Below are 27983 nucleotides of genomic sequence, written 5' to 3'. Positions count from 1 at the left end.
TACGAGATCACGATTTAATAAAAGGTGTTTGAACGCTGGCAGCCTGGGCTGAGCTCCCACAACCAGACCTGGGGCTCTCACCCTTTCTATGTAAGTCTCTGAATCCTAAGAGCTGTACTAATGAGCAGCAGCTTCTATGCGTACATGAGTATATGCTACCAAGTTCAAGCTTCTCGACAGACCCAAAGTCCGTATTAACATCCTTACGTTAGAGGCCAGGAAGCTGAGTCAGAGTGTGACTTTTCCAAGGTCTCTCAGCCTCTATGTGGAGAGCTATGGCCAACACAGGTCCGTGTGGCTCCAGAGTCCGGGCTCATTCCATGTAGTCTGGTTTTTCTCTGAATCCCCTGTGTCCAGCCTTGCGCCAGGCTCAAAGGGCCATCAGGGATGAAGGGTGAGTGTCTGGAGCTTGGCTCCTGAGGTTGCTGGACAGGACTCCCCAGGCAGGGGCTCAGTCCAGGAAGGCCAGGGTGGGCCTAGGTCTGGGCAGCCCCTCAGAGAGGCTCACTGCTCTCGGCTGTGCTCTCTCCTCTGTGGCGAGAGGCACTGCCAGATTCCCCTGTGCACCATTTCGCTGCCCAGGGCATAGTTCATGGCGTTGACTGTGGGTACTGCCTTGGCAATGAGAGCGGGCACCTGTTGTGATGGAGAAATCCAGGAAAGAAGTTTCAGAGCCGCTGCTCCTCTCCCTGGTCCCAGTGGGTGACCACCATCCCCCCCCCAACCCAACATTTCCCCCACCCCGCCCTGCCTCAGCTGCCAAGCATCTGCCCTTGGCTTGACTCCACAGCCGCTAAGCCTTCTCTGACTAGTGGCCGGATGGTGCGTGGAATCTTGCTCCTCCCCAGACACCACTCTCAGTCCCTGGACCCAGAGTGTGTGCATTACCATCTGGCTGGCTGTCCCTGTCATCTCACGTGAGGCCTGGGCAATGTCAAGCAGTGGCCCCACATGACCAGGGGGACAAGCAAATCCCGGTGAGTTATGAGCGTTCAGAGGAAAAGAAGAAGAGCGAGCCTATCATGGAGGCTATAAAGCCAGAGAGAGAGAGATGGGGAGAAGCAGGGGTGCACAGATGGGGAGAGGGCACTGGAGTGCTGGAGGTGTCTGTACCATCTGCAGCTTGGGGGAGATGGAGGTTGCATCCGCGATGGTGGCGTACAGATACAGGAGAGCGTAGGGGCCCCAGCCGAGCAGCAGCGTCCTGGCTGGCAGGACGGTGTTCACCTGCGGAGACATGGGTGAAGGAGGGTGGCATCAGAGTTGCTGGGAATGTAAGCTGATACAGCCACTATGGAGAACAGGGTGAAGATTTCTTTAAAAACTAGGGATAAAACCACCATGTGACCCACAATTCCACGCCAGGGCACAAACCCCAAGGAAACCACAATTCTAAGAGACACATGTACCCTGGTGTTTGCTGAAGCACTATTTACAATTGCCAGGACACTGAAGCAACCTAGATGCTCAATGACAGATGAATGGATAAAGAAATTGTGGTACATATGTACAATGAAATATTACTCAGCCATAAAAAGGAGTGGATTTGAGTCAGTTCCAGTGAAGTAGATAAAGCCTGTTATGCAGAGTTAAGTAAGTCCGAAAAAGAAAAACAAATAACCTATATTAATGCATATATGTGGAGTCTAGAAAAATGGTACCGATGAACCTATGTGCAGGGCAGAAATAGACATGCAGACATAGGGAACAGCCTTGTAGGCGCAGCAGGGGAAGGAAAGGGTGGGAAGAGTGGAGAGAGTAGCATTGAAACATACACAGTGCCATATGTAAAACATAACTGGGGGAGGGGGTTGCTGTATAACACGGGGAGCTCAACCTGGAGCTCTGGGACAACTTAGAGGGGTGTGATGGGGTAGGGTGTGGGAGGGAGGTTCAAAAGGTGGGGACATGTGTATACTTATGGCTGATTCACGTTGTATGGCAGAAACCACACACTGTAAAGCAATTATTCTCTAATTTTTTTTTTTTTTTAAAGGAGGGCGGCATTGGCAGCCCTATGAGGTCCCAGGACCAGCTTGGCAGGGCTGTGGGAAGGTGCTGAGCCTGTGGCGGAAACTGGGACCAGCTGAATCTCTCTTCTGTTTAAGATGCTTGACCCTAGGCCTCTCATGCAAGCTTTCTTGACCTCAGTGACCTTGTCCAAAAAGTGGCCTGATAATGCCTGACTTGCCTGGAGGCAGCCACTGGAGTAGAGGATTCGCTTCCTTCTCCGTCTGTTCTCTAAGAAACCCGGGGCTGCATGAGTGTAGCTGTGTGTATAAAGGTCCCCAGGCTGAGCTGCCCTCACAACTCTGTCCCAGAACTACCTTGCAACCAGCTCCTGCATTCACTGGCGGCTCAACCTGTCCTGGGGTCAAAGCGCCGCTTTCCACCCTGTGAGAGACTCAACCAACCAGGCAGCGGGCGACGTGGTACCACAAGTGGCCACAGGAGGGCGCACGATTCCCGTACTATTTTCAGAATGGAATTTGCAAAAGTACGATTGGCCACATACACTCAGCGCAGAAGGCAATGGCACCCCACTCCAGTACTCTTGCCTGGAAAATCCCATGGATGGAGGAGCCTGGTAGGCTGCAGTCCAAGGGGTCGCTAAGAGTCGGACACGACTGAGCGACTTCCCCTTCACTTTTCACTTCCATGCATTGGAGAAGGAAATGGCAACCCACTCCAGTGTTCTTGCCTGGAGAATCCCAGGGACGGGGGAGCCTGGTGGGCTGCTGTCTCTGGGGTCGCACAGAGTCAGACATGACTGAAGCGACTTAGCAGCAGCACATACACTCAGAGGTTAAAATTCTGACGCTAAAAATCAGTGCCTATTCTCTAACCGACCATGTCGCCCTTTAACAAAGAAGGTAACTTAAGCTCGCATCTGAGGTCCCTGGGACAATGCGTGGCGACCCCTGCTGATGCTAGTGAGACGGATGGTTTAAAGTCAACTGGGAAAAATGAGAAAATCCGTGTGGCAGCCTTGTCTGCTGGCCCATTGAACCTCCAATGAACGTGGCGACTTTGAGCACCCAGGCAGGGGTAGGAGCGGGCGCCTCCTAGAAGCAGGCAACCGTGGAGGCGGGGATGAACAGGAAAACACCCGGACAGCCTTCGCTCTCCTTCTGTGACCAGGAAACCCTGGGTCCACAGCTACAATTAACTGGTACAGCGTTTTTCCAATTCACAAGGGGGAAACAATGTGGCAGATGAGGTGTTTCAACAAAGAGGGTGCTTCTTTTATGCACTAGGATTGCCCACTTGAGTGATAGAGCCCCAGACCTGGGTTTGATCCAATGCTGCTGCTACCAATGGGGCCGCTTTTGACCAGTTGCTTAGCTAATAGCCCCTTTCAGTCTCAATTTTCTGATCTGTGACATAGGGACAATAAAGCCTTCCTTCCTCAGCGCGTGGGTGCAAAATTGAAATGATATAATGCACATAAAGTTGCATTAGTACCTGAGCTTTTTTAGCTTGTTTTCGTTTTTTGAATCTTTAGAGCTATGACTCATCTGCTAGAGACTGTTCAGGTAATAAAAAAAAAAAATCCGGTAAGAGGATATTAATGCAGAAATTGAGCACTGGCCAGGAGGGCTTATTTTGAATCATTGTTTCTCTTGGACAAATGGGCTTGCAGGTGTGATTTTACTCTGTGGGTAACAGTCTGTGCCTGCGGTTAGATGAAACATCCTGAAGCCATTTAAAATGCACGGAATTTTGTGTCAATCTTCGTATCCTCGGGAAGAAGCAAGGGTAAAAGCAAGGGTGATGTCCTCTAGGCCACTCTGCCTCTCAGTATTAAGGGGTCTGGGTAAACCTGGGCAGCTCTGTTTCTTCCTCCCAGATCTTGGCGATCTCCAGCAACGGGAGGGGAGCGTGCGTTTCTGCCCTCACACCCCATGCTCTACATACAAAGCTAGATTTCTCTCCTAATCATTGAAAACACAGAGAACCCCTGATTGCAGTTGCATTGTTCATGTTCCCTGGTGTTTCTCCTCCTCTCGGAGCTGATCCTTACCGGGGGACGGCTGGTCTTCCCGAGTTTCTGCTCCATAAGCCGATAGGATACGACTGTGATGAAGAGGGGCAGGAGGAAGTTGAAAAAGGCCATGGTGAAGAGGAAGCTGGTGAAGTTTCTGCAGGCAGAGGGGATGGAGAAGTCAAGAACTGCCTCTCAGAGATGATCAGTTGCCGAGAAGGCCCATCAGAATCGGGCTAGACAGTCAGATGCAGGGAACTCCTCCCATCAGGTGAGTATTCAGACTATGGGTGCTCCCAGGTCCCAGCTGAACTCTCCTGGGAACCAGGAGCTATGAGGTCCTCCTAGAACCTGCCTTTAGGCCAAGGAGTTGGGACAAAGAATAGTCCGGCTTCGATTTGCTGCCGGGCAGTTCAGGGACTCAGCCCTTCTCTCTGTATGTGCCCCAAACACGGAGAACGGGACAATTTGTTTGGGAAATGTGTTTAGCAAATGGAGATGTCAGTTGACCAGGAGGAAAGATCATTCACAGGAAAGTCCTGTGGATGAGACTGGACACTGTATCACTGGAGAAATCATTGAAGGGACCAGAGAAGAACCAGGGGTCCCAGGTAGTGGTCATGGGGAGGCACAGGGCTGACCAGGAGCAGGTGGGAGTCACAGGGAGACAGACTGCCATTCTGTGCAGCGGAGACCACATCATCTGGCTGCTGTCCACTGAGGAGGGGTGGGAGGGAGGGCTGCCAGAGGAGCTGGACACCAACGGGGGGGATACCTGCAGCGAACTCCCTGGAGGACATTAGACCAGCCCCTGCGTTCTCCAGTGGGTTTGACCTGAGAAGCCTGTCATCAAGGCAGGTGCATTAGGAATAAACATGAATAGGAACTTCCCTGGCAGTTCACTGTGTAAGAAGCCACCTTGCAATGCAGGGGATGTGGGTTCAATTCCTGATCCAGGCACTAAGATCGCACATGCGACGGGGCAACTAAGCCTGTGTGCCACAATGAAAGATCCTGTTGCAACTAAAACACGACACAGCCAAATAAATAAATGAGTGAACATGAATAAACATGTCAAGCAGATGACTGCAGTGTGCCTGTCTCTAGCAGAAGCAAGGTCGGGGCTGGAGCCATGTGGTCCCTCCCCGAGGCAGCCCCTAGAGGGAGCCCTGGACTCCCCAGAGCCCAGTGGGCCTGGCGGTACTGGATGAGTGCTTCCTGATGGGGGCGCCATCACGCATTTACTGCTGTCTCTCCAGGGCCTGGCCCACAGCAAATGCTCAGAGAATCCAGAGAACTGTTCTCAGTGCCAAAGAGGTCCCTCCCAATGCAAAGATCTTAACATTGTTTGACACTATAGAACCAAGGATATGGCTCCCTGTAGGAGTCAATAAATCAGAGCTGAGATCTGGCTGTGCTGAAGGTGGCAAAGGGGTCATGGGGCTCAGTGACTGTTATAACCAACACAGGAGATCAGCATTGTTATAACCAACGCAGCTCCCTGGACAGGACCCCTTCTGGGGCCCAACTCTGCACCCCAACTTGCGTAACATTCCCATCCCTTGGCCAGTCTTCAGAATGGGCTTTCCTTAGTCCCCCTGTCAACTTGTACATGGGGATCGTGGCTAAGGAGCTGAGAGTGTCTGGCAGATGTTGGCACATCCCCATTTGGATTTTCAGCTGACACTTTTGTCCTACAGGCTCAAAGCCCAGATTCCCATGGAAAGAAGCCTCGAAGCTGCTGCCCACACCTCACCTGTCCCCCCTGGAATAGTCCAGAGTGCAGCAGGTCCCCAGCGGCTCATAGTCATAGTGGCCCCAGCCCAGGAGGGGCAGTGCTGCCCAGAAGGCAGAAGACAGCCATACGAAGAACACCAGGGAGACGGCCGTGTTCCAATCCAGTCGGCTGCCTGCGTGGGACACAAGAGGAGGATGGTGGAGGGGAGGCAGTAGCTTGGCAGAGTGAAAACACAATGGACTTGGTGGTCATGCGGAATGTCCTTAAATGCTGGCACTGATGCTTAACAGCGCAGTGCCTCAGGCAAGTTAAGTTTCTCTGAGCCTCAGTTTTCTTCTTCATAAACTGGGAATGATAATCCTTGCCTCTGACAATTGTTATGAAGAATAAAAGAGACAATGGATGTGGAAGTCTCCTGGAGACACTCTGTACCATCTTCTTTAGAGAAGAGAGGGAAAGAGGGAGAGAAAGAGGGAGATGGCAAAGAGATAGGTGTGCGTGCACGTGTGAGTGATGATCTGCGGGAAGTTTGGGGACAGGGCTGGGCTAGAAGTAGTGGAAGAGGAGCTCCAAGGTCAGATGAGGCAGGTAGGAGCCAGCATTAGCGGAGAACAACGGCGCTTGTGTTTTTGGCCCTGGAGAGAAGCATGTGACACTGTTGAGGGCAGTGAGCCATGTGTCCACGGGGCAGATCTGCAGTTCCAAAGGCCTGATGCTCATGGCTCAAGGCCATGTTAGCTGTGAGCCCGAGTAACCTCCGTGCCGGGGAATTAGGACTCAGAGCCCAGGGGACAAATGGGAGGCTCCCTGAGGCATCCAGGCCGCCACAATCCCAGCTTGGCTCCTGTAGCTGTGTGAGTCAGGGCAAGCTACTTGACTTCTCTGAACCTGTGTTTCCCAGTCTGCAAGCTGGGGGTTTGAGTGAGGGGTGACTGAGCCACAGCCCCCAAAGAATGTTTATGTTTCTGCATGAGTGAGATTCTACATGGTCTATGGGTGAATGTGTTTCTTACCTTTATGTGTATTAAAATTATGACATTAACTTTGTGATTCCACAGATACTTTTTAGAATGAGACTAAAGCAGTTGTTTAAATTTTTAAAAATGAGTCACTTAAGAAAAACATCAGGTAAATAACAAAGCATGTGGTACACTTATATGTCTAATTATGAAAAGGGAATTTGACAATACAGCTTGGGAAGTCTTGAACTAGGCTCCTTTTCATGAAGCCTTTGCATGGCAGAGGTTCCATGGAAGTGTGAGGTGCAAAGGCACGCGCCCAGTCTGTCTCACACACACCACCTCTCTGCTGCCTCCCAACACTGCCTGTCTTCAAGCGCATCTTCTGTATCCAGAATCTCATTTGAGTTTCCAAATAAAAGTGTGACGTTGGTTACAAAACTCATCCGTGCAGAGGAGGAGACCAAGGTTCACAGAGGACCCCTGACTTGCCTGAGGCCACAGTGAGGGGCACAGGGAACCTTCCTGCGCTCCCCCGCCCTCCTCCCTTTCTTGGGGGCCCACACCCCACACTCAGGCACATGTACACCCACCGGCACTTCCCTGAACTGGGAAATGCAGAGCAGACCTTCGCCCTGACCACCCTCAATCCGTGGAACCCAGACACCTACGGGTGCAGTAGTGGTGATAGCGCCCCCAGGCGACGGCTGCGCTGCTGCAGATGCTGGCCAGCGCCGTGGCAAAGCCCTGGAAGCCGTGAGCCTGGCAGCCTTCCGGGCCGTAGGGCCAGCGCCTGTGGGAGACACGGGGCGCCAGTGAGCCCTCCCCCTCGCCCCGTCCCCCTCCCTCAGCCGCTTGTCAGCAGCTTGGAGGGCACCTTCGGCTCCTTAGAAAAGGGCGTTAGTATCTGTTTTGCTATGAGGAAACTGAGGCCTTAGGGATCGAGCCGCTGGGGTGAAGGGGCACCTTGGTTGGATCCAAGAGTCTCCCTGGTAATCGGGTGCCTATGTCACAGGAAATGGAGCAACATGATGCGCGGAGAGTTCGCGCCTGAGGCTCAGAGAGGAAGGGATGCGGAGCCAGTGACACAAAGCACAGGAAGGCAAAGTCAGAGGGGAGACCCCAGGCCTCCCAACTTCCGGCCCCACAGGTCAGGCAGGGCGGAAGCTTCAGTTGCCCGTCCCTCACCCTGGGAAGGAGCAGAGAATAACAGGGCAAGGAATCGTCACTGATTCAGACCCTACAGTCAGCCCTGAGCCTTCGTACACAGAGGCAGGGCGGGGGGGGCTCTAGCTTCCACAGGAATGATCCATCTGCTTAAGAAAATCCTATAAACACCTTCTTAGACCGCATTGGAAGACCCCGGTCACGTAAGGTCTTACACACTTGTCAAAAGCCTGTTTGCTTTCAGAAATACTTATCTAAGGCTTCCTAGGTGCCAAGCATTGTTTTAAATTATTTACAAATAATATTTCCAACAACCGTATGAGTTGGGTAATAATACGTAATTTACAGAGAAATAGAAATAACGAAGTCAGGATTCCAACCTAGGCAGCCTGGTTGCAGGGCCCAGGCTCTTAGTCCCCACAGTCAGCCAGCTCTGATGGTCAGGTCCAAGGAACGCCTGTATTCCAGAAATCAGCTGTGGTTCTGCAGGCATGGTCTGGAATTCGGATTTACCCTGGTTTGGTCTGCCTGCCCTCTCCTCTATAGCTTTCTACAGGTAGGAAGCATGTCTCTGGCCTGCTTCCCAGTGCCCTGAGGTCAGGCCCCAGAGCCCAGGGACTAGGGTGGGGGCAGGTACCGGAGGAGGCTGGACGTGGCTGCAACGAGGGCGTTCAGGCTGATTCCACTGTCGGCCAGCGCCAAGCTCAACACCAGCAGGTGGCCGGGGGTCCGCAGCTCTGGGGTCTTGCAGAAAGAGAGGATGGTCAGGATGTTTAGGCTGAGGCCAGAAAGAGCTGAAAAGAAGGGGAGAGCTGGCACCGGAGCTGCGAGGCCCTCCTGGGGTCAGAATGAGGGCCCACAGAATGGATGGGCGCTCTACAACCCCCCACCCCCTCACACTCAGCAGCCATCTCCTTGCAGCTTATCAAGTGCCTATGAGGCGGGCTGGCCCTCACATACTGAAAGCCATGAAATGTACACCCTGCCCTCTACCAATGCACAGTCTGATAGAGAGATAGACGAGGAAGAAAATCAGTCAAGTGCAGCACGGTCTGTGCCAGCGCGATCCCCGTTATGGACAGCCACTGAGCACCTATCACGCGCCAGGCTGAGCACTTTACACGGATCCTCCCAGTCAGTCTTCACCTGGACACTGTCCTCCCGACTTGCCACGGAGACGCCAAGGCTCAGAGCTGTTGGCCTAAGTACACTGCTAGTAAGGGGCAGGGCTGGGACTTGAACTCAGCTTTTTCCAATTTCACAATGCCCTTTCCAAGGGCTCTGGAACAGTGTTGGGGAGAACCTCAGAAAGGAGGGGGCAATAGAACTGGGAGCTTCCTGGGACCCCAGGCAGGGGCGCGAGCTGCAAGCGGGTGGCGCCCAGTGGCAGACAGACCCAACTGTGAATTTCAGCTTTGTCACTCATTTACTGCTCCTTTAGGCTCCCTGAACCTCAGCTTCTCCCATGTGAAGTGAGAAATTTGGGAGGATCCTGCCTTCAAACTGTGAGCATTCACAGGGAGGACAGGGTGTGGAAGAGCATTCTAGAAAGAGGGACCAGCACGTGCAAAAACATAAAGCTGTAAACTTTCAAGGCACGTTTGAGGACCTAGAGGGATGCTAGATTGCAGGATTCCCAGAGGAGAGGAAAGGGGGTAGAGGCCTCCACTGATGGGGTCCAGGGCCTCAGGGCCAGCCTGGTGGTGGCTGCTCCCGCTCCACTGTCAATTCTCAAATGTGTTGATTTTGTCTCTGAATCTGCTTTGAACAAAGGCTACATCCCCCACTGCCCTAGACTTGGGCTCACCCAACTCTAGGATCTATCGGTCCAGCCCTGGCCTCAGTGAGCATCTTAGGGATTCTGGGTTGCAGCTCGCATCTCATGGACCCACGTTGCCCTTAGGGCGGAAGTGCTTAGGGCTGAGGGCAAGAAGATGGTGAAAGCAATGTGGGGCTGGAAGGGAGTGAATGAACTTGAATATTGGGTTTGTCTAGGTGGGCACTTTATATCTTGATCACATCTAACCTTCACCACCACCCATTTGGAATGTCAGGGAGCTGAGGGTCAGAGAGCTTAGGTGTCTTGGTTTCAGTGATTCAGACAGCAGGTGTCAGAGCTGACTGTCCTCACAGCCTACCAGGGGCCGGATCTTATACGAGATTCTAAGCAGGATTTCCAGGGAGTGGATTCAACTTTCTCCTGACAGCAGGGACATGAAAAGGCCTGGTTCTTGGTCATGCCCTGGGCAGACATCCCCTTCTCAAAATTCCTCCCTCCCTGTCCCACGCCCGGCTTCTCTCTCTTGGCTCCCAGGCTGCAAGCTGCAGCCCTCGGGTACAGCCATCAGAAGACCCTATGGGTTTAAGCACAGAGGAGTATGGTTTGGGAACTTCTCCTTGCCAGCTTTGCAGCTGTGACCTGCATTCTGGGGCCTGCTGAGTCCCGCTCCACCCCAGATCCTGCCTGGCTCACCTTCCACCAGCAGCACCGTCCCCACGGCCAGCACCTCCAGCTCCCCGAAGCCAGTGGGCAGGGTCCCAGACTCTGCCATTCTCTCTGCCTTTCTCCCAGCTGACCCAGCTCTTCTCTGGCTGCCTCAACCCAGGCTCCTCCATTATAAAGGGCCATTCCACGTGCTGGCACATGCAGGGTATTATGCTAGACATTGGGTTCTTTTTTTGCTGCCCCCTGGCCCTCCAAATCATCTTCTTGGCCCGGACAGAAGGAACCCATTCATCAGTTAGACAGTGTAGCCTTTGTGAAGCCAGCACGGAATCCGGCCTCATTCATTTCAGCTCCATCGGATTAAGGACCCAGAATCCAAATGGTGTATAGCCGAAAGCTGAATTAGAAAAGAGTTGCATAACGAGGGCCAGGATGAGGAGCAGAAGGGGGGATCTGAGCTGCAGCCAAGCCTGAGAATGGGTCAGGAGCCAGGCTTTTCCGTGTTTGGAGGTGCTGACAAGCTGAGCACCTGTGTGCATGTGTGTACACGTGTATGTGTGTCCATCGGAGCTCATGTGTATGCTCACATGCCCTGGGGAAAGAAAGATGGTTGGAAGTCATTTGCTGTCATGGAAAGAGCTCCAACTGGGACTAGAGACTGCTTCTGGTGCCTATGTCCCTGGGGCAGACCCTCTGGGGTCATCTCAGTCGTCTCTTTTGCACAGTAAGCATCTCCCACCACTTTCCCCACTCCTCTCCACCCACCCTGGCCTGTGTAAGTCCTGGTCAGAAGAATACATCATGGATATAGCCTTTGGGGCTTCGTTTCCTGCATCCCATTAACCTATGTGTCCACTGACCTATGCAAGCATAAACATCTCCCAAGGCACTGGCTTGAGACAGAAAGTGGCCCACGACCCACTAAGAACTTTGCCTTCTTTAAATGAGGTCCTGGTATAAGTTACACACTGGCTTATAGTGACATTTACATTAAGAAACACTAACTCTGGGGAGTCCCTGGTGGTCCAGAGGTTAGGATTCTGAGCTTTCGCTGCTAAGGCCCGGGTTCAATCCCTGGTTAAAAAACGAAGATCCTACAAGCTGTACAGCACAGCCAAAAAAGAAAGGAAGAAGAAAACACTAATCCAGAACAACTTAACTCATTTTCATATAAAGAAACCAAGGTCCAGAGTGCTGCTATTAATATTACTGAATCCAAAATTGGGTTCACCCAATGCAGAACCCCAAACGTGAGTATGGAGTAGGGAAAAGTTTAGTGCAGGGCCGTGCAGGAAGGAGTGGCTCTTGCCCCAAACACCCAAACTGCCCAAAGAGCTTCAGCAAAGCACTTTTAAAGGCAAGGTGAAAAGGGGGTGTGGTTGGTTGTTGCAAATTTCTTGGTGTCAGAATCCTTTGTTCTTACAGCTGTTCCTCCAAAAGACAAATGTTACTGTCTTTATACAACTTTTCATCTCTATGCACACGGAAATGTGTTAAACCCTTAGAGGTCAGAGCCTTGAGAACTGGGTATCCTGTGTATTTCAGGCTAAAAGCAACATTTTTTTTTTTTTTTTTCTGCGCTGCATGGCTCAGCTCCCCCTATTCAGGGTTTGAACTGAGACTATAGCAGTGAAAGCCTGGAATCTTAACCACCAGGCTACCAGGGATTCCCCTCTAGGCAGAATTCTTAAAGCCAAAGCAAAAGAATAACAAAGGTTAAAGTAAAAGAAACAGATCCATTACAAGTATGGAGTCAGGGTTGTTCTTCCCTAGGACACCAGCAATATAGCTAATGTTTATTGAGCGCTCGCCCAGGGCCTGGTACTGTGCTAAATGATCTTACGATGATGCTTGCAACATCTCCAAGAATTAGATACCATCATCCTTTTAGTTTCATGCGAGGAAACTGAGGCTCAGTGCAGTTAAGAATTGGCCTGAAGTCATACACCGATTCACAGATGGAGCTGGAACAGAAGCCCAATCTCCTACCCCTACAGCTCCCTGTCAAACAGTTCATTTTATTCTGGAAGTGTTCATTCTCCATGTCCTTCCTCTTGTTGATCCTCACTTGTATCCAAGCCTAACAACACTCAGGGCTGAGCTGACCCTCCACGTCTTCCTGGAAGCCTTCCTTGATAACCCTGTTACCACAGAATCCTCCCTGCCCTTCCTGATTTCTATCTTGCATTACTGTAACCAGAAGCACAAGTCAGATTTTTTTTTTTTCATGCCTGCAAGATCACAAAAGATTTCAGGGGAGAAGAGAAAGCAGGACAGGGCCAGGAATCAAGGGTACATTTTGGGTAGGCAAAAGAGAGAAGGAAAGGCATCCCCAACAGAAGAAAGAAAAGCCAGAGATGTGGGAATGGGCAGGGCTGGCTTTTTGGTTTAGGGAGGAGGAGTTACAGGTGGAAAACACTGAGAAAATCATGCTGGCTGAATCGGAAGAGGCAGGAATGGGAACCAACAGTGCCTGGAAGCCAATGTTGGCACAACAGGCACAGACCTTCTGCGTGTACTGGGGCCCCAGCTATCCGTCTTGGTCACACCTCACTGGTGGAGGTCTGTCTAGGCCCATGGGCAAGGGGCTGAGTAGCCTTCTGGAAAAGCCATCAGAGCCAGGTAGGGCATGCCTGGCCAGAGAGCAAAGCCTTGGAGTCAAATGTGAAGAATGGATGAGTGAAAGGCGCTGCTGATGGTGGGATGAGGTTGAGGGTGGGATGAGGCCAATCAGTAGAAATCGACAGATCCTTCTCTAAGAGCTCTGGGGGGGTCCTTCTCTGGGACCCTCCTCAGAGAGAGATAACTAGAGGTGAGGGGCGCTCTCTGCCCTCAGGCCGAGACACCTCGTGCCTTTGCCATTGGTGGCAATGCCCATAAGGCTCAGATGGCAGTGATCTGAGACTGTGTCCACGGGGTGTTCAGGGCGGTGGGCTGGGCGAGTTCATGAGCCCTTGGGAGACACCTCTGTGGTCACCCCCAAATATCTGAATATACCCAGCTCGTCCTTGGAAGCACCAGGGGAGCAGGGTACTTACTACTCCCAAGAGCCTCTGTTCCCACAGGCTGTCAAGGTCTGAGAAACGTGGCTTGTTTAATTTTTGTAAGCACCCTGAGCAGAGTAACGTTACTTCCCATTGATAGATGAGGACACAGAGGCCACCAGAGGCCATGTAACTTGTCCTAGATCACAGCCTATGAATGGAAGGGCTGAGGTTTGAACCTGGCTGACCTGGCCTGGAGCTTGGGCTCTTTCTAATGCCTTCACCACCTTCATCTCATTGACTTTTCACTATAAGATACTGTCACTGAGAGAATTTCCAGGGGCCCTTATTAGAGGCCAGGTTCTGTCTTCATCTCCTTTGAGCCCAGGTACCCTGCGGGGTCTGTGCAGTCATAGCTTGGCTGGCATGCAATGGCTTTGCAGGTGGGCAGCCTTGCTGGTCAGTCTAGCATCACCTGCCCCTCTGGGTGACCACCCACCTCTGGCTGTGCCCTGCGTGCTCTGGGCCTGTGGTTGCTGCCATGAAAGGGGATCCCCCACCCCCATCTTCAGGACTGGGAGATTCCAGGAAGCAATAAGCTGCTGAGTGCTGTGGCCAGGGCTCCCCTCCCTAATCCCCGGCCTGTCTGTGTTTATCCGATGGCTTCAAGTGGGGGTGTGGGCAGATGATGAGCAGTAGGCAGCTGCTGGGTTTGCTGGGCCGGCAGAACAGAGCAGTGAGGGACAGGCCCCTGCCTGGGCTACAGAGGAGCCAGGAGCCATGAGGGTGGTGGTGGGCATGCTCTGGCTCCTGGCCCTCGGAGGGTCCCCACAGGCCCAGGGTGCCTGCCCCTCTCAATGCAGCTGCAGCCTCCACGTCCTGAGCGATGGCAGCAAAGCCAGGTATGGCACCAGGTGTGCGGAGTGGGTAGCCCAGCCCCCAAGGCTCTCCCAGCTAGTCTGGGCTGGGAGGGGTTGGATGCAGGGCTCTAGGACCACAGCTGGGTGAACCCCTCCATCTCCCTGGTCACCAAGATCCAAGGGTCTTATGGGCTGGTCTGTGCCTCATTTTCTTCCAGTCAGCAGGTTGTGCCTCTACCCTGGGGATGGGGTGGGGGCACCAGGTACCTATACACAGGGGGCAGGGGTGGGGCACAGGGGTGCCAGCTCCAGGAAATCCTTCCTGAATCTTCTGCCAGGATCCCGAGAGAAGAAACCTCCTTCAGGGCACAGGAAACCTCCCTGTCACTTGTTTCTTCTCCTTCCTTCCTGCCCCTGACTATCCCCTCACTATCTCCCCAGCTCCTTCTTCCCCAGGACTCTTCCATTCTCTTTCCTCACTTCCTGGGGGTACCCAATCATATCCCAGGTATTTACCACCCCACCCGTGATGGGACCACCTGCTCCGTCATGCTTTTCCCACTTAGGGTCCCCTCTGGCCCACTTATCCAGCCTTGACCCCATTCTATGGGCTCTCAGAAAGGCCAGGAGTGCCCATTCCATTGCAAGCAAGGGCCCTTCCATCCTCAGCCTCTTCTTTGACTTTTCCCATTTGCTATCTGAGCCTGGAGAGCATTTACATCTTCTCCTCTGCCCCCTTCTGGAATGTTCCCAAGGTCCCCGTGGTTTGTGGACCCTTGCTCTTCCCCTGTGGCTCATTCCCTGTCTCTCTTTGGCAATCTTTAAACTATCTTTTCTCTGACCTCTTCAGCACTCCATTAATGACTGCTGCCATTTCCCACTTTGCTCAAGGATTTCAGTCCCTGGCTTAGGGTCTTTCTTACCATCTTTCTAACCTTCTGGAATTTCATCCTCCCTTTCTCCCTTGTCTTAGATGAGGGTTGGGGAGCCACTGATGGTTTCTGATCAGGGCAGCAATGTTATCAGTACAACTCTTTCAATGATGTTACCAGTAGGTGTCAGGCTGATTGGGTGTGATGGGAGGTAGAGAATGGAGAGGCACCCCCAAGAAAGGATACCCCATGTGGTCTGAAGAACAGGAAGAGCTCCATATTCAGCCCAAGTCTGTGATGCTCCAACTCAAATGGATCATCAGAGCTAAGGATTTTCTCCCCAAGGGAAGTCAGGGCTGAGCCCTGAGCAGGCCACGAAACACGTTATGGCCAAGGACAGGGGTTTCCCAGGTGGCGCTAGTGATAAAGAACCTGCCTGCCAATGCAGGGGACATAAGAGACGCTGGTTTGATCTCTGGGTCAGGAAGATCCCCTGGAGAAGGGAATGGCAACTCACTCTAGTATTCTTGCCTGGAAAATCTCTAGGACAGAGGGGCCTGGCAGCTACAGTCCATGGGATTGCAAAGGGTCAGACATGACTGAAGTGAATTAGCACCCAAGAACAGTGTGACCAGAGTGACAAAGAGCCTCCCTTGCAACCCACAGAGAGCCCAGGGCTCAAAGTCACACAGCATCGGTGGCAGAGCTGCTCCTAGAACTCAGAGCTGCAGTTTTACTTCTAGAATCCTTCTTACCTGGTGATGCTGCCATGAGCAAGGACCAAGGAAGGCTTCTGACAGCAAGCTGGCTTTAGGATGGAAATGAAATTCCAAGGGCAGTTTCCAGGGCCCCTAAAGTCAGCCAATGGTCAGCTCAGTTCAGTCACTCAGTCGTGTCTGACTCTTTGTGACCCCATGAACCGCAGCACGCCAGGCCTCCCTGTCCATCACCAACTCCCAGAGTCCACCCAAACCCATGTCCATTGAATTGGTGATGCCATCCAGGCATCTTATCCCCTGTCATCCCCTTCTTCTCCTGCCCTCAATCTTTCCTAGCATCAGGGTCTTTTCAAATGAGTCAGCTCTTCGCATCAGGTGGCCAAAGTATTGGAGTTTCAGCTTCAACATCAGTCCTTTCAATGAACACCCAGGATTGATCTCCTTTAGGATGGACTGGTTGGGTCTCCTTGCAGTCCAAGGGACTCTCAAGAGTCTTGCCTCCTCTAAAGCCAGAGCTCTCACCAGCTTCTCACCTGCCCCGAAGTCCCACATCTAATAGGCACCAGACCATCTGCATAGTGTCTTATGAGGGGACATGAGGCCATGAAAGGCTGTAGAGGATCCTGAGGTCCCCAGTGGCCACAGGCACAGATGGTACAGTCAGACCAAGGCTGCTTTGGCATCTCAGATGCCTTCGGGCCTCTTGGAGGGCCCAATTTTTACATCTGAGCACCTGGTGGGCCTGCCTGTGCTCCATGCTCCCTCATCACAAAAAGATTGTGTGCACTTATGGGTCCCTGTGGTTTCCTGGGGGGAGGGTGAGTCTGGGCACCTGGAAAGATGTGCCATGTCCTCTGTGCCTTTTCGCCCCACCAGGAGCCATGCTGTTGGCCTGTACTGGGCTCTTATTGGTTTCTTTCATCCCTTCCTTGACTGTTTTCTCCCCCTCCAGCACATGTTTCCCCATCAACTCCCTTCCTTCTACCTACATCCAGACCTACCTCCCTGCAACACCCAAGCTTCCATTATCCCTGAAGATATCATTGCCTCCAATGCTTTTTTTCTTTCTTTGCTAAATTATAAGCTGTATGGGGACAGGGGCTGTGAGTCTGCTGTTCTGAATTTCCACTAATCTCATTGCTCAGTAGGAGTTCCATGTACGTCTGAAGAATGAATAGAGTGGGTGGAAGTAACTGGGCCTTTTGTGGGCACATTGACAATAACGAGCTAAGCCCAGCTGACTTTTGAGTACTGTGTGTGAGTTAAGCTGAAGGATGCTGGTGGAGCCTGTGTGTGTGTGTGTGGTGCCAGGAAGGATGATATGAGCAATGTGTTATGACATTACAAGAGTACAACCTCTCTTAGTATAACTACCAGTACCCACCCCACTCCCCACCTCCTGCAGTGTGAGCAGAGACATCCTCTGGATGAAATGGGGGCTGCACAAGGGCTGGGTCCCTCAGGCCCAGCCTCGAAGTTTTATTCTCTTAAGCATCTTCCCCTTCACCATACGTGGGTGTGCTGCTCTCAGTGATAGTGTATAGCAGAATCCTGAACTGGAGGCTCCTCCAGAGCTCCAATTGGACGTTCCTCCAGAGCTCCTCCAGGACTGCCTCCTACTATCTCTCTATCCTCTGCTTTAGGGTCAAACTTGATAGAATGAGGTCTAAGAAGTCACTGTCTTGGCAGAAAGAGCATGGGAAGGAGCTGGTCAGACTGACCTGATGTATTTGCAGTGCTAGACGCAGAAACTTACAACACGGGTCAACAGTAATTGGGTTTCTACGGGTAACAGATATTGCAGAGGTGGTACACATATGACCTCATTAAAATCCCCAAAACTACCCTCTGAGGAGGAGTCTATTATTCTGGGGAAACGGAGGAAAAGAGAGGTTACATAACACACTCAGGGGCACACAGCCAGCAAGCAAAGACAGAGCCCAGAGGTGGATCTACCTGTGAGACTGCAAAGTTCCAGCTAAACACCTTGATCATCTCAAGGTCCCTCAGAGTCAGGAGGCATCTCTTGTATGGTTTCCACATCTGATGCCATTGCTATATATATATACCTTAATGAAGAAAAGGCAATGCAGTCACAAACTGAGCTATAATTTAACAAAGAAACCCTTTCAATTCATAGATGCAATGGAACAGTACACGAGACGGTCTCAGGATTTCTAAATACTATTCATTCTTCGTGCGCTGCAGGAGGTATGAGCTGTAAGGGGACGTAGCAATTCAAGCTTGAGATCCTTCAGGCAGGTGACTGGGCCCAGTCCACAGAACCTTTGCTGAAATACTCCCACTTCTGTGTCCAGGACAGTGGTGTGCAACGACCCGGACATGACTCTGCCTCCAGCATCTGTCCCTCAGGACACCTCCAAACTGCGCCTGGAGCGGACAGCCATTCGCAGGGTGCCCGGTGACGCCTTCAAGACGCTGGGCCGCCTGGAGCAGCTGTGGCTGCCCTACAACGCTCTTTGCGAGCTCAGTGCCCTGATGCTCAGGGGCCTGCGCCGCCTGCGCGAACTGCGCATGCCCGGGAACCGCCTGGCTGCCTTTCCCTGGGCGGCGCTCAGGGACGCCCCCCAGCTGCGGCTGCTGGACCTGCAGGCGAACCGCCTCTCCGCTGTGCCGCCGGAGGCCGCGCGCTTCCTGGGGAACCTCACTTTCCTGGACCTCTCCAGCAACCAGCTGCTGAGGCTCCCGCAGGAGCTGCTGGCCACTTGGATCCACCTGCACACCGGGCCCTTCCTTCCCGGTCACCATGCCAGGTTGGTCCTAGGTAAGAAATGGCATCTCTTAAGAGGCACACACTGACAAGGTGGGGTTAGGAGCTCAAGCTCGCAGCCAGACTGCTTCAGTTCACATCCCAGCTCTGAACTTTCCCCTTATCCCAGGAGGGTTGGGGAACCCTGGTGGAGTCTTGGGGAGTGGGTGAGGAGTATCATCAGAGAGACAGATGTCCCCTAAACATGCTTCGGCTCATGTGGGGTCCAGCATTGGGGGCTGGAGCAATCTTAGGGTGGTTCAGGGCAGCTCCCGCCCTGAGGCCAGGGAATGTCTCTCAAACAGGGAAAATTTAGACACCTCACTTCCCTGGAAGTGGGGCAGGGAACAGCAAAGCCCATTCTAACTCTGTGTACTTTACAGACTTTCTTACCTAGTAAAGAACACTGTATAGGGTAGTACTTACATGGAAAGAAATTGTTTATTTGAAAATCAAATTTGAATGCCCTTTAAATATATAAAGAAAGCTGAGCACCGAAGAACTGATGCTTTTGAACTGTAGTGTTGGAGAAGACTCTTGAGACCAGTCCATCCTAAAGGAAGATCAGTCCTGGGTGTTCGTTGGCAGGACTGATGTTGAAGCTGAAACTCCAATACTTTGGCCACCTGATGGGAAGAGCTGACTCATTTGAAAAGACCCTGATGCTGGGAAAGATTGAGGGCAGGAGAAGGAGGAGATAACAGAGGATGAGGTGGTTAGATGGCATCACTGACTTGATGGACATGAGTTTGGGTAGGCTCCGGGAGTTGGTGATGGACAGGGAGGCTTGGCGTGCTGCAGTTCATGGGGTCGCAAAGAGTCGGACACAACTGAGTGACTGAACTGAAATGAACTAAACACATATGTGTGTGTGTGTGTGTGTGTGTGTGTGTGTGTAGTACCCTCTTCTGATTATAATTCCTTCTCCCTCTCCTAAAAGGTAGCCGTTATGTTTATTTGCATGTTCCCTCTCTTCTACAATATATTTACATACACATGCATAAACATACATACACGCACATAGAAACTTTAGGAATATTTCATCATATTATACATAAAAAACAGCACTTTTCCACCCAGCAATAAGTCTTGGAGGTCTTTGTACGTTACCACAAATGGATCAACTTCATTGTTTTTAAACTTTGGCATAATATTCCATCATAAAGTTATTATTGTTGATGTTTAGTTGCTAGTTATGTCCAACTCTCTGCAACCCCGTGGACTGTAGCCCACCAGGCTCCTCTGTCCATGGAATTCTCCAAACAAGTTGCCATTTCCTTCTCTGGGGGATCTTCCGACTCAGGGGTCAAGACCAAGGCTCCTGCCGAGTCTTCTGTATTGCAGGCAGATTCCTTGCCACTGAGCCACGGAGGAAGCCCACCAAACAGTTATACTGCAGTTTATCTGGCCATCCCTCCTTTTACGGCCCTTTACATTGTCTCCCTTATTTTCTTAATACCTGTGGTACTGCAGAGAGCGTTCTTGACAATGCACCCTTGTGCACGGAGACAAATGTTTCTCTAGAATAGGAAGAGAGAAGGGGAATTTCTGGGTCCATGGAGTGCACAAGTTAGATGTTTTCATATCGACCATGGTCTCTAACGTGCCATTCTTACCCGCCACCCCCCCCACCCATGTGTATGTTTGCTCAGAAAGGTTATTTGAGGAACTCAGCCAGCCAATGTGTGGGCTCCATTCTAGCTGTGAGCATACAGCAGTGAGCAAGATGGATGGACATCTTTTCCTGCATGAGGCTAACGATCAAAGTGGTCAGATGTTCGACTTTTGCCAATCTGACTGGTGAAGGTTTCACTCTCCTTGCACTTTGCCATTTGTATTTATTCTTTGGGGATTCTGTCGTAACAAGTGAAGTCAGAGAGCTGACTACCAGAGCTGGGCAGTGAGGACTCTTGGGATGCAGATGTATCATAAAATGCATTTAACCAGTGACACAGGATAGCAGTCACCAGGATGGAATGAGGTTGGGGGGTGGGAAATAAACTAGTGCCTTCTAACCAGTGCTCTGAAGGACCTCAGAGTCATGGATATACAAGCATGTGTGAATTCACCTGACATTTTCCCCTCCAAATATATCAAATACATCTATGTAAATATATTATATGCTATTGGTTCAGTTTAGTTCAGTTCAGTTCATTCGCTCAGTTGTGTCCTACTCTTTGCGACCCCATGAATCACAGCACGCCAGGCTTCCCTGTCCAACACCAACTCCTGGAGTTCACTCAGACTCACGTCCATCAAGTCGGTGATGCCATCCAGCCATCTCATCCTCTGTCATCCCGTTTTCCTCCTGCCCCCAATCCCTCCCAGCATTAGAGTCTTTTCCAATGAGTCAACTCTTCATATGAGGTGGCCAAAGTACTGGAGTTTCAGCTTTAGCATCATTCCTTCCAAAGAACACCCAGGGCTGATCTCCTTCAGAATGGACTGGTTGGATCTCCTTGCAGTCCAAGGGACTCTCAAGAGTCTTCGCCAACACCACAGTTCAAAAGCATCAATTCTTCGGCGCTCAGCTTTCTTCACAGTCCAACTCTCACATCCATACATGACCACTAGAAAAACCATAGCCTTGACTAGACGGACCTTTGTTGGCAAAGTAATGTCTCTGCTTTTCAATATACTATCTAGGTTGGTCATACCTTTTCTTCCAAGGAGTAAGCGTCTTTTAATTTCATGGCTACTGGTTAGACACTATCAAATTCAATAACAATCAGGGGAGGACAGAAGGACATCACATTAAATGATTCATTTTGCATTTGAGAAATTTAAACATATGAAACGGAATTGTGTTTTAGGATTGAGGACACATGATACCTCTCTATATACTGGAGGTTCTTTGACAGGGTGGGTGCAGTGACCTGCATTCAGCTCTATGCTGCTGCTGCTGCTAAGTCGCTTCAGTCGTGTCCGACTCTGTGCAACCCCATAGACGGCAGCCCACCAGGCTCCCCCGTCCCTGGGATTCTCCAGGCAAGAACACTGGAGTGGGTTGCCATTTCCCTCTCCAATGTATGAAAGTGAAAAGTGAAAGTGAAGTCGGTGAGTCGTGTCCGACTTCTAGCGACCCCATGGACTGCAGCCTACCAGGCTCCTCTGAAAGATGTTCAATTTTAAAGTAAAGAGGGCTGAGGATATAACATAGGATTTGATTTCCTGTCATCCTCACTCTTGTCTTTTTGAGCCTGTGTCAAAGGGACCATGGCTCAGAACATCCACCCTCTTTGCTGGAGTGATGCTCAAAGCACACTTATACTGGGGGGACAGGTGTCAAGGGTCGGGGTCATGAAGCATTTCTAGAGATAGATTTTGGCATATTTCAGGTTTTGCAGAAATACCCAGTGCCTGGCCAGGAGCCTGAGAGGACCAGCCCAACAGTGGCAGCGGTAACTGCCAATTGTGTCCATATGCTTTCCTGCTCACACGTGCGTGTTAAGTCACCTCGGTTGTGTCTGACTCTTTGGGATGCTATGAACTGTAGCCTGCTGGGCTCCTGGGTCCATGCATGATGCTGTCCCACTCACCCAGTGCTTAATATGACTTACCTTTCTTTATATTTATAGCCACCCAGAAAAGGGAGCAATGCTATTATTCTATTTTATTTATTTATTATAAAAATTTTTTGGCCACACCGTGTGGCATGTGGGGTCTTAGTTCCCCGCCAGGGATTGAACCCATGTTTCCTACATTGAAAGCATGGAGCCTTAATCACTGGACTGCCAGGGAATTCCCAATGCTGTCATTCTAGATGAAGAACCAGACTTAAGGCTGTATAGCTAGTGAGGCAAGGAGCTGGGCCTGGAGGTCAGTTCTGCTGACTCTGAGCTCATGATATACCAGGGGCGCTGGACCTGGGGACCTGAATACCTTGGGCTTACCTCTTGCCTTCCCTCTCACCCCTGCAGGGCTGCAGGACAACCCCTGGGTGTGTGACTGCCGACTCTACGACCTGGTCCATTTCCTAGAAGGCTGGGCTCCAAACCTGGCTTTCATAGAGGCCAGGCTGAGGTGTGCCAGCCCACGTAGCCTGGCTGGAGTGGTCTTCAGCCAGCTGGAACTCAGGAAGTGCCAGAGTCCGGAGCTCCGTCCGGGGATGACCAGCATCAGGTCGCCTTTAGGCAGCAGAGTATTGCTACGTTGTGGGGCCACTGGGGTCCCCGGGCCAGAGATGAGCTGGAGTAGGGCCAATGGGCACCCTCTCAATGGCACAGGTGTGTGACCTACAGGGACCACTGTGGTGAGATCCCAGACTAGAATGGGTGGGTCAACACCCCACACAGGTGGGGAGGGGGTTCAGGTTTCCCAGGAGGAGGGCTAAGGAAGGCTCTTTACTCCCGTCCTGTCTGAATGGAGTTGGAGGGCTCCACCCTGAGGTGGGCATTGGGCCAGTGGCTTCAGTGATGATAGCGGCACTCAACCTGCTCTGTCATATTCCACCAGCCACAGACTGGTGGATTCTCGGGGCCCACCCGAGAGGAACAAAACACTGGCTTTGGGGTAGAAAGTGCTCTCTTAGTGTATTTAATATTTACAGTAAGTTTCTACATTGTAAATATGAAGCCAGTATCACTAGGAGTAATTAATGCTACGAGTTACCATCTACTGAGTTCTTCATGTGTTAAATGTATTATGTACATAATGTCACTGAACTTTAAAGAACAACCTGATTATCTTTCTATTTTGCATATAAGTAAATTGAGGCCCTGAGGGGCTAAATGCTTGGTCTACACCACACAGCTCCTAAGGAGGAACTGGGGCTCCTTAGTCTGTGCCCTTTTTGCTATGTAGACAGAGATGGATCATCCCTGGCACTGAGTGGAGGGAGGGGGTTTTCAGGCATCACAGCCCACCTACATGCAGAAAGAGGATGGAGGAGGCATCATTTTTTGGCCTCTGACCACAACACCTCCCATCCCTCCCAGCTTTCTTCTCTGTTTCCCTCAACTATGTTGGCAAGTGTTGTTCTAGGACTGTGGGTTTGAAATCGATGTACCAACAAAACTGTGAGGGAGTTCCACTCAACCTAAAACAGAAAAGTTGGAGATGCCTTGGTGGAAGTGGCAGTGGGCCCCGGGCAGGGGTGTGCAGAGCACTTGCAGCTGGGCCTCTGCCTCAGGTGCACCCAAACCCCCATCCCCAAAACATCAGCCCACCTCCTCTGAGGGGTCAGCTCTTCAGAACTCAGGCCCCTGAAAGACAGCCCTGGAACATCTCAGATCTAGATGGCTGATCATTCTTACACTCTACCCCAGTATTAAAAGTGAACGTGAAGTCGCTCAGTCGTGTCCAACTCTTTGCAACCCCATGAACTGTAGCCTACCAGGCTCCTCCGGTCTGTCCATGGGATTTTCCAGGCAAGAGTACTGAAGTGGGTTGCCATTTCCTTCTCCAGGGGTATCTCGCCGACCCAGGGATCGAACCCAGGTCTCCCACACTGTAGGCAGACGCTTTTACCGTCTGAGCCACCAGGGAAGTCCATGCCCCAGTCTGGGTCTCCCCAAATTTAATCCCAGCTGATCTCCATTCCCTTGGCCAATCTAAGAAAAGTTCAATAAGGCCCAGTCTTTTCTCGGGTGTTGGGCAGTATGTACACAATCCAGGGGCTGTGAACTTGGCTGGAAATAGGCTTGGGGCAGATGGGGCTGTTCATTCTCCGTCCTGTGTCTCTCTTCCCCCTTGCAGTGCACCAGGAAGTCTCCAGTGACGGCACGAGCTGGGCTCTACTGGGCCTGCCTGCCGTGTCCCACCTGGACTCAGGAGACTACATCTGTCAGGCCAAGAACTTCCTGGGAGCCTCTGAGACGCTTATCTCCCTGGTCGTCACGGAGCCCCAGACGTCCACGGAACGCAGTGGGGGCCCAGGGGCGTGGTGGGCAAGGACGGGCGAGGGGGCGGAAGCTGCAGCGTATAACAAGATGGTGGCCAGACACGTTCCCCACGTCCCTGAGCCTGGCGTCCCGGCCACCGGGCCCCCCGTGCTCAACGCGAAGGAGCAGCTGTTCCTCCAGCACTTCCAGATGAGAGCCCCAGAAGAGCACTCGGACGTGCCGGCCGGCTCCCAGGAGGCCCAGACGGTGAGCTCCCTCAAGGTGGTGGGGGAGACTTACCAGAGCGTGACCTTGGTGTGGAAGGCCCCCCAGGCTGGGAACACAACTGCCTTCAGCGTCCTCTACGCGGTCTTTGGGAAGCGCGACATGCGGCGGGTGCTGGTGCAGCCCGGGAAGACCAGCGTCACCATCCGCGGGCTGGTGCCCAAGGTCAAGTACGTGGCGTGCGTCTGCGTGCGGGGCCTGGTGCCCCGGAAGGAGCAGTGCGTCATCTTCTCCACCGACGAGGTGGTGGACGCCGAGGCCACCCAGCGGCTCATCAACGTGGTGGTGATCAGCGTGGCCGCCGTCATCGCCCTGCCGCTCACGCTGCTCGTCTGCTGCGGTGCCGTCCGGAGGCGCTGGCGCAAGTGCCGCGCCGGGGGCTCCGCCGAGGCCACAGGTGCCTACGTCAACCTGGAGAGGCTGGGCCACAGCGAGGACGGCTCGGAGGATCTGTCGCAGCACAGCCTCAGTGAGGCCGACAGGCTCCTCTCTGCTCGCTCCAGTCTGGACTCTCAGGCCGTGGGCATCAGGGCCAGCAGACGGATCAACGAGTACTTCTGCTGAGGGCCGTGCTTTCCCCTCCCTGCACACAGCTGCCTGCACCCCTGCGCCTACTCCCCTTCTTCTCCTCCCACACGCTCACTCTGACACCTGAGTCCATGCTCACCCACTCTTACCTACCCGGGTGCCTGCTTCCTCTTACATTCACACACTTATAAAAGCACTTACTATGTGCCAGGAAGTGTTCTAAGTGCTTTATATATATCAACGCATTTAATTCTTACGACAGTCCTTTGCAGCAGGCACCACCCTTCTCCTAGCTTACCTGGAGAAGGAACAGGGGGAGTAACTTGCCTGTATCACTTTTTGCTGCGTAACAAATAAAGGCAAAATCGCAGGGGTACAAGGCAACAAGCACTTATTTTCACACAGTCTACAGGCTGGTGGGTTGACCGGGGTGGCTCTGCTCCCTGTGTCCTACTTGGGGCCCGGGATGGAGACTCAGTGGCTATCTGGAGGAGGCTTCTTTCATGGAGATGTCAGATGATAGAGAAATGAGAAAAAACATATGATACCTCTTAAGCTCCTTAACACTGCTATTTCTGCCCATATTCTGTCTGCCAAAGTGAGTCTCATGGCCAAAACTAAGCTTTTAACAGGGCAGAAAGGGACAGTTCTCCCACAGAGGTAATGGTGGGGCAGGACAAACTTTGCTGAGCAGTGATCTAACCTATGTTGCTCACAAGTACACAGCTAGGAAGTGGCAGCTCTAGCGTTCAGACCACACACTTGCTTCCGGAGTTGCTGGTCCTTACTGCTTCCTACACTGCATCTTGACTACATGTATGCTAACTCGTAGGCACTCACATTTAATCTCTTTGTCCATTTTCCACATTTGTATAGTCACACACATACACATACAGAGCAAACACCATGCCCTCACTGTGGACACTCATGGATTCTAATCATCTGATTTTTAGTAAATTCTAGAGGTTTGGATGATGCCCTGAGACTACTGCTCATTTACTCAGAATATGAGACTGAAGGGATCTGAGAGATCCTCTGAAGCAGGTGGCATGGTACACCCAACACTGTCTGGCACAGAGCTCACTTCTGTCCCTATGTAGCACTCTTTGTGATTCTAACTGAAACTTACCTGAGTTCCTGGAGGTGTCTCAGAGCCTCCTGGGTCACTCCATAAGCCACGTCAAAGGAGGATTCCTGTTCAATTTGCTTAAAGGTGGGAAACCTCTGAGATGTGGTCGCTGTGCACAGGAGAAGGCAAATGTTCCCTGCAGAAGGACAGCGTTCTGTCTTGTCTGTAGAACTGTCTTCTAATGAAGAGAACACCCAAGGTGTTTGGAGCCAAGGCCTTTGGGTAACAACTGAGGAAAGCAAGTGATGGGACAGCTTTTTGAAACTGGGGACAGCAAGTGATGCAAGGAAGCTACTTTGTTAGTGTCATCGGAGACCCTGTATTGTTTTTAATATTTGCTGAATATAAAAACCAATGTGATGCAATCATTTCTAAACTACTTCCTGTGACATTTACGAAAGACCTTACAATGGACGACCTTACAACTTATTTTCTTGTTTTCTCTCATTTTGATCTTCAAAATGACCTGTTTTGAAGCCTGGGCTATTTGACTTAACAGACAAGAAAACTGAAGCCCAAAGAGCTGAATAATTTATAGAGGACAGTGATAAATTTTCTTGGAGGATCTGAATCTTTGATAATGTTCCGGCCAGGCTGAGGGTCTTTATTCAGTGTTGATCTCTGCAGTGTGACTCATAGCAGGTTTACTATAGAAACGGGTTTTTCTCCATCTAAGCGAAACCTGGGGTCAGAACCATGAGAGTACCAGTGCACACGAACTTGGGATTTTCACACATGTATATTTCCTGCCCATCACCTGGAGGGTCCAACTGACTATAATTTGAGAACCGTTGCTATTGGCTAGAGAAATTATTTGGTTAGAAGATGATGAAGCCGCTGTCTATATCATAGGTCAGCAAACATTTTTTTTCTGTAAAGAAAGCCAGATAAGAGATACTTTAAGCTCTGTTGCTGCTACTCATCTCTTGAGTGTGAAAGCAGTCTCAGACAATATGCAAGTTAATGAGCACGGATGAGTTCAAAGAAAATGTTATTTACAAAAACAGGTGGCAGACTGAATTGGGCTCCCCCTCAATCTAGATGTGTAAAGGCATTCTGCAATGCCTTATGAGACTCAAGTTTCAACTCTAATTGTTTGATGTATGAGACTGACAGGCACTCCCCAAATCAGAACAAATGTAAGTGTGGTAGATTAAAGCAGCCATCTGTTGAAATGATAAAGATATTTTCTCTAAATGACTGACTGAGCCAATCAAGATTGAACAATTACTGGCCCAACTAACATGTAGTCAGTTTTATTGAACCCTGTTTGAAGAAAAATCAGGAACTTGAAAGCAAAAACCTGTTAGTATTTATCCAATATTATGTGTGTATGTGCCCCCCAGCACATGCGCACATGTGTGTGTGAAAAAGAGGGAAAAAAGATTCAACTTCCCAGTGATTCATGAAGACCTACCTTAGTGGTCTGAAGGGAATGGCTCCCCAGATGGTCAGCCTCCCAGCACCTTTCTGTCAGCCTCTCTTTGTGTGTTCTGTCTTCCTTGGTTTGCTCTTGTAGAGAAGAATCATCCTGGATTGTGCTCGTGAATATTCAAGTCATTGGAAAAAACACATTCACGTTGTAAAAAATAAAATGATGTCCTGTTTATATATTAGTCTGTTGGTACATGAGTCTGGTTAACCTAATGTCTTCTTAGAGTCTTGGGAAAAGAATTTCTAATCTCCCAGATGCTGAAGACCAGCCTGTACTATGGTGAT

The 27983-nt window shown here is 51.3% G+C and overlaps 2 protein-coding genes across 5 annotated transcripts; one reads left to right on the top strand and one right to left on the bottom strand.

Annotated features, from left to right (window-relative positions):
* On the bottom strand, positions 1-24759 carry RGR (retinal G protein coupled receptor). 4 transcript variants are annotated; one of them, XM_006072364.4, is made up of 8 exons: positions 24623-24759; positions 17687-17799; positions 8487-8593; positions 7354-7475; positions 5742-5895; positions 4025-4142; positions 1114-1227; positions 1-636 (listed from the first exon to the last, which is right to left on the bottom strand). In XM_006072364.4, the coding sequence occupies exons 2-8, from the start codon at positions 17771-17773 to the stop codon at positions 505-507; spliced, it is 834 nt and encodes a 277-aa protein (XP_006072426.3). In that variant the 5' UTR covers positions 17774-17799; positions 24623-24759; the 3' UTR covers positions 1-504. The 4 variants fall into 4 exon arrangements, with proteins under 4 accessions (XP_006072426.3, XP_006072423.3, XP_006072424.3 ...); XM_006072361.4 differs by lacking the exons at positions 17687-17799; positions 24623-24759 and adding an exon at positions 10323-12015; XM_006072362.4 differs by lacking the exons at positions 17687-17799; positions 24623-24759 and adding an exon at positions 10323-11631 and having other exon boundaries at positions 8487-8643.
* LRIT1 (leucine rich repeat, Ig-like and transmembrane domains 1) lies at positions 13718-27880 on the top strand. Its single transcript, XM_006072360.4, has 4 exons — positions 13718-14181; positions 18049-18515; positions 22421-22726; positions 24198-27880. Exons 1-4 carry the CDS (start codon positions 14060-14062, stop codon positions 25169-25171), a joined length of 1869 nt encoding a protein of 622 aa, XP_006072422.3. The 5' UTR covers positions 13718-14059; the 3' UTR covers positions 25172-27880.
* Positions 27881-27983: the final 103 nt, after the last annotated feature.

This window comes from Bubalus bubalis, chromosome 4 (assembly GCF_019923935.1).
Source record: "Bubalus bubalis isolate 160015118507 breed Murrah chromosome 4, NDDB_SH_1, whole genome shotgun sequence".
In the NCBI taxonomy this organism is placed as follows: domain Eukaryota; kingdom Metazoa; phylum Chordata; class Mammalia; order Artiodactyla; family Bovidae; genus Bubalus; species Bubalus bubalis.
This window is presented reverse-complemented; position numbering and strand designations above follow the sequence as displayed.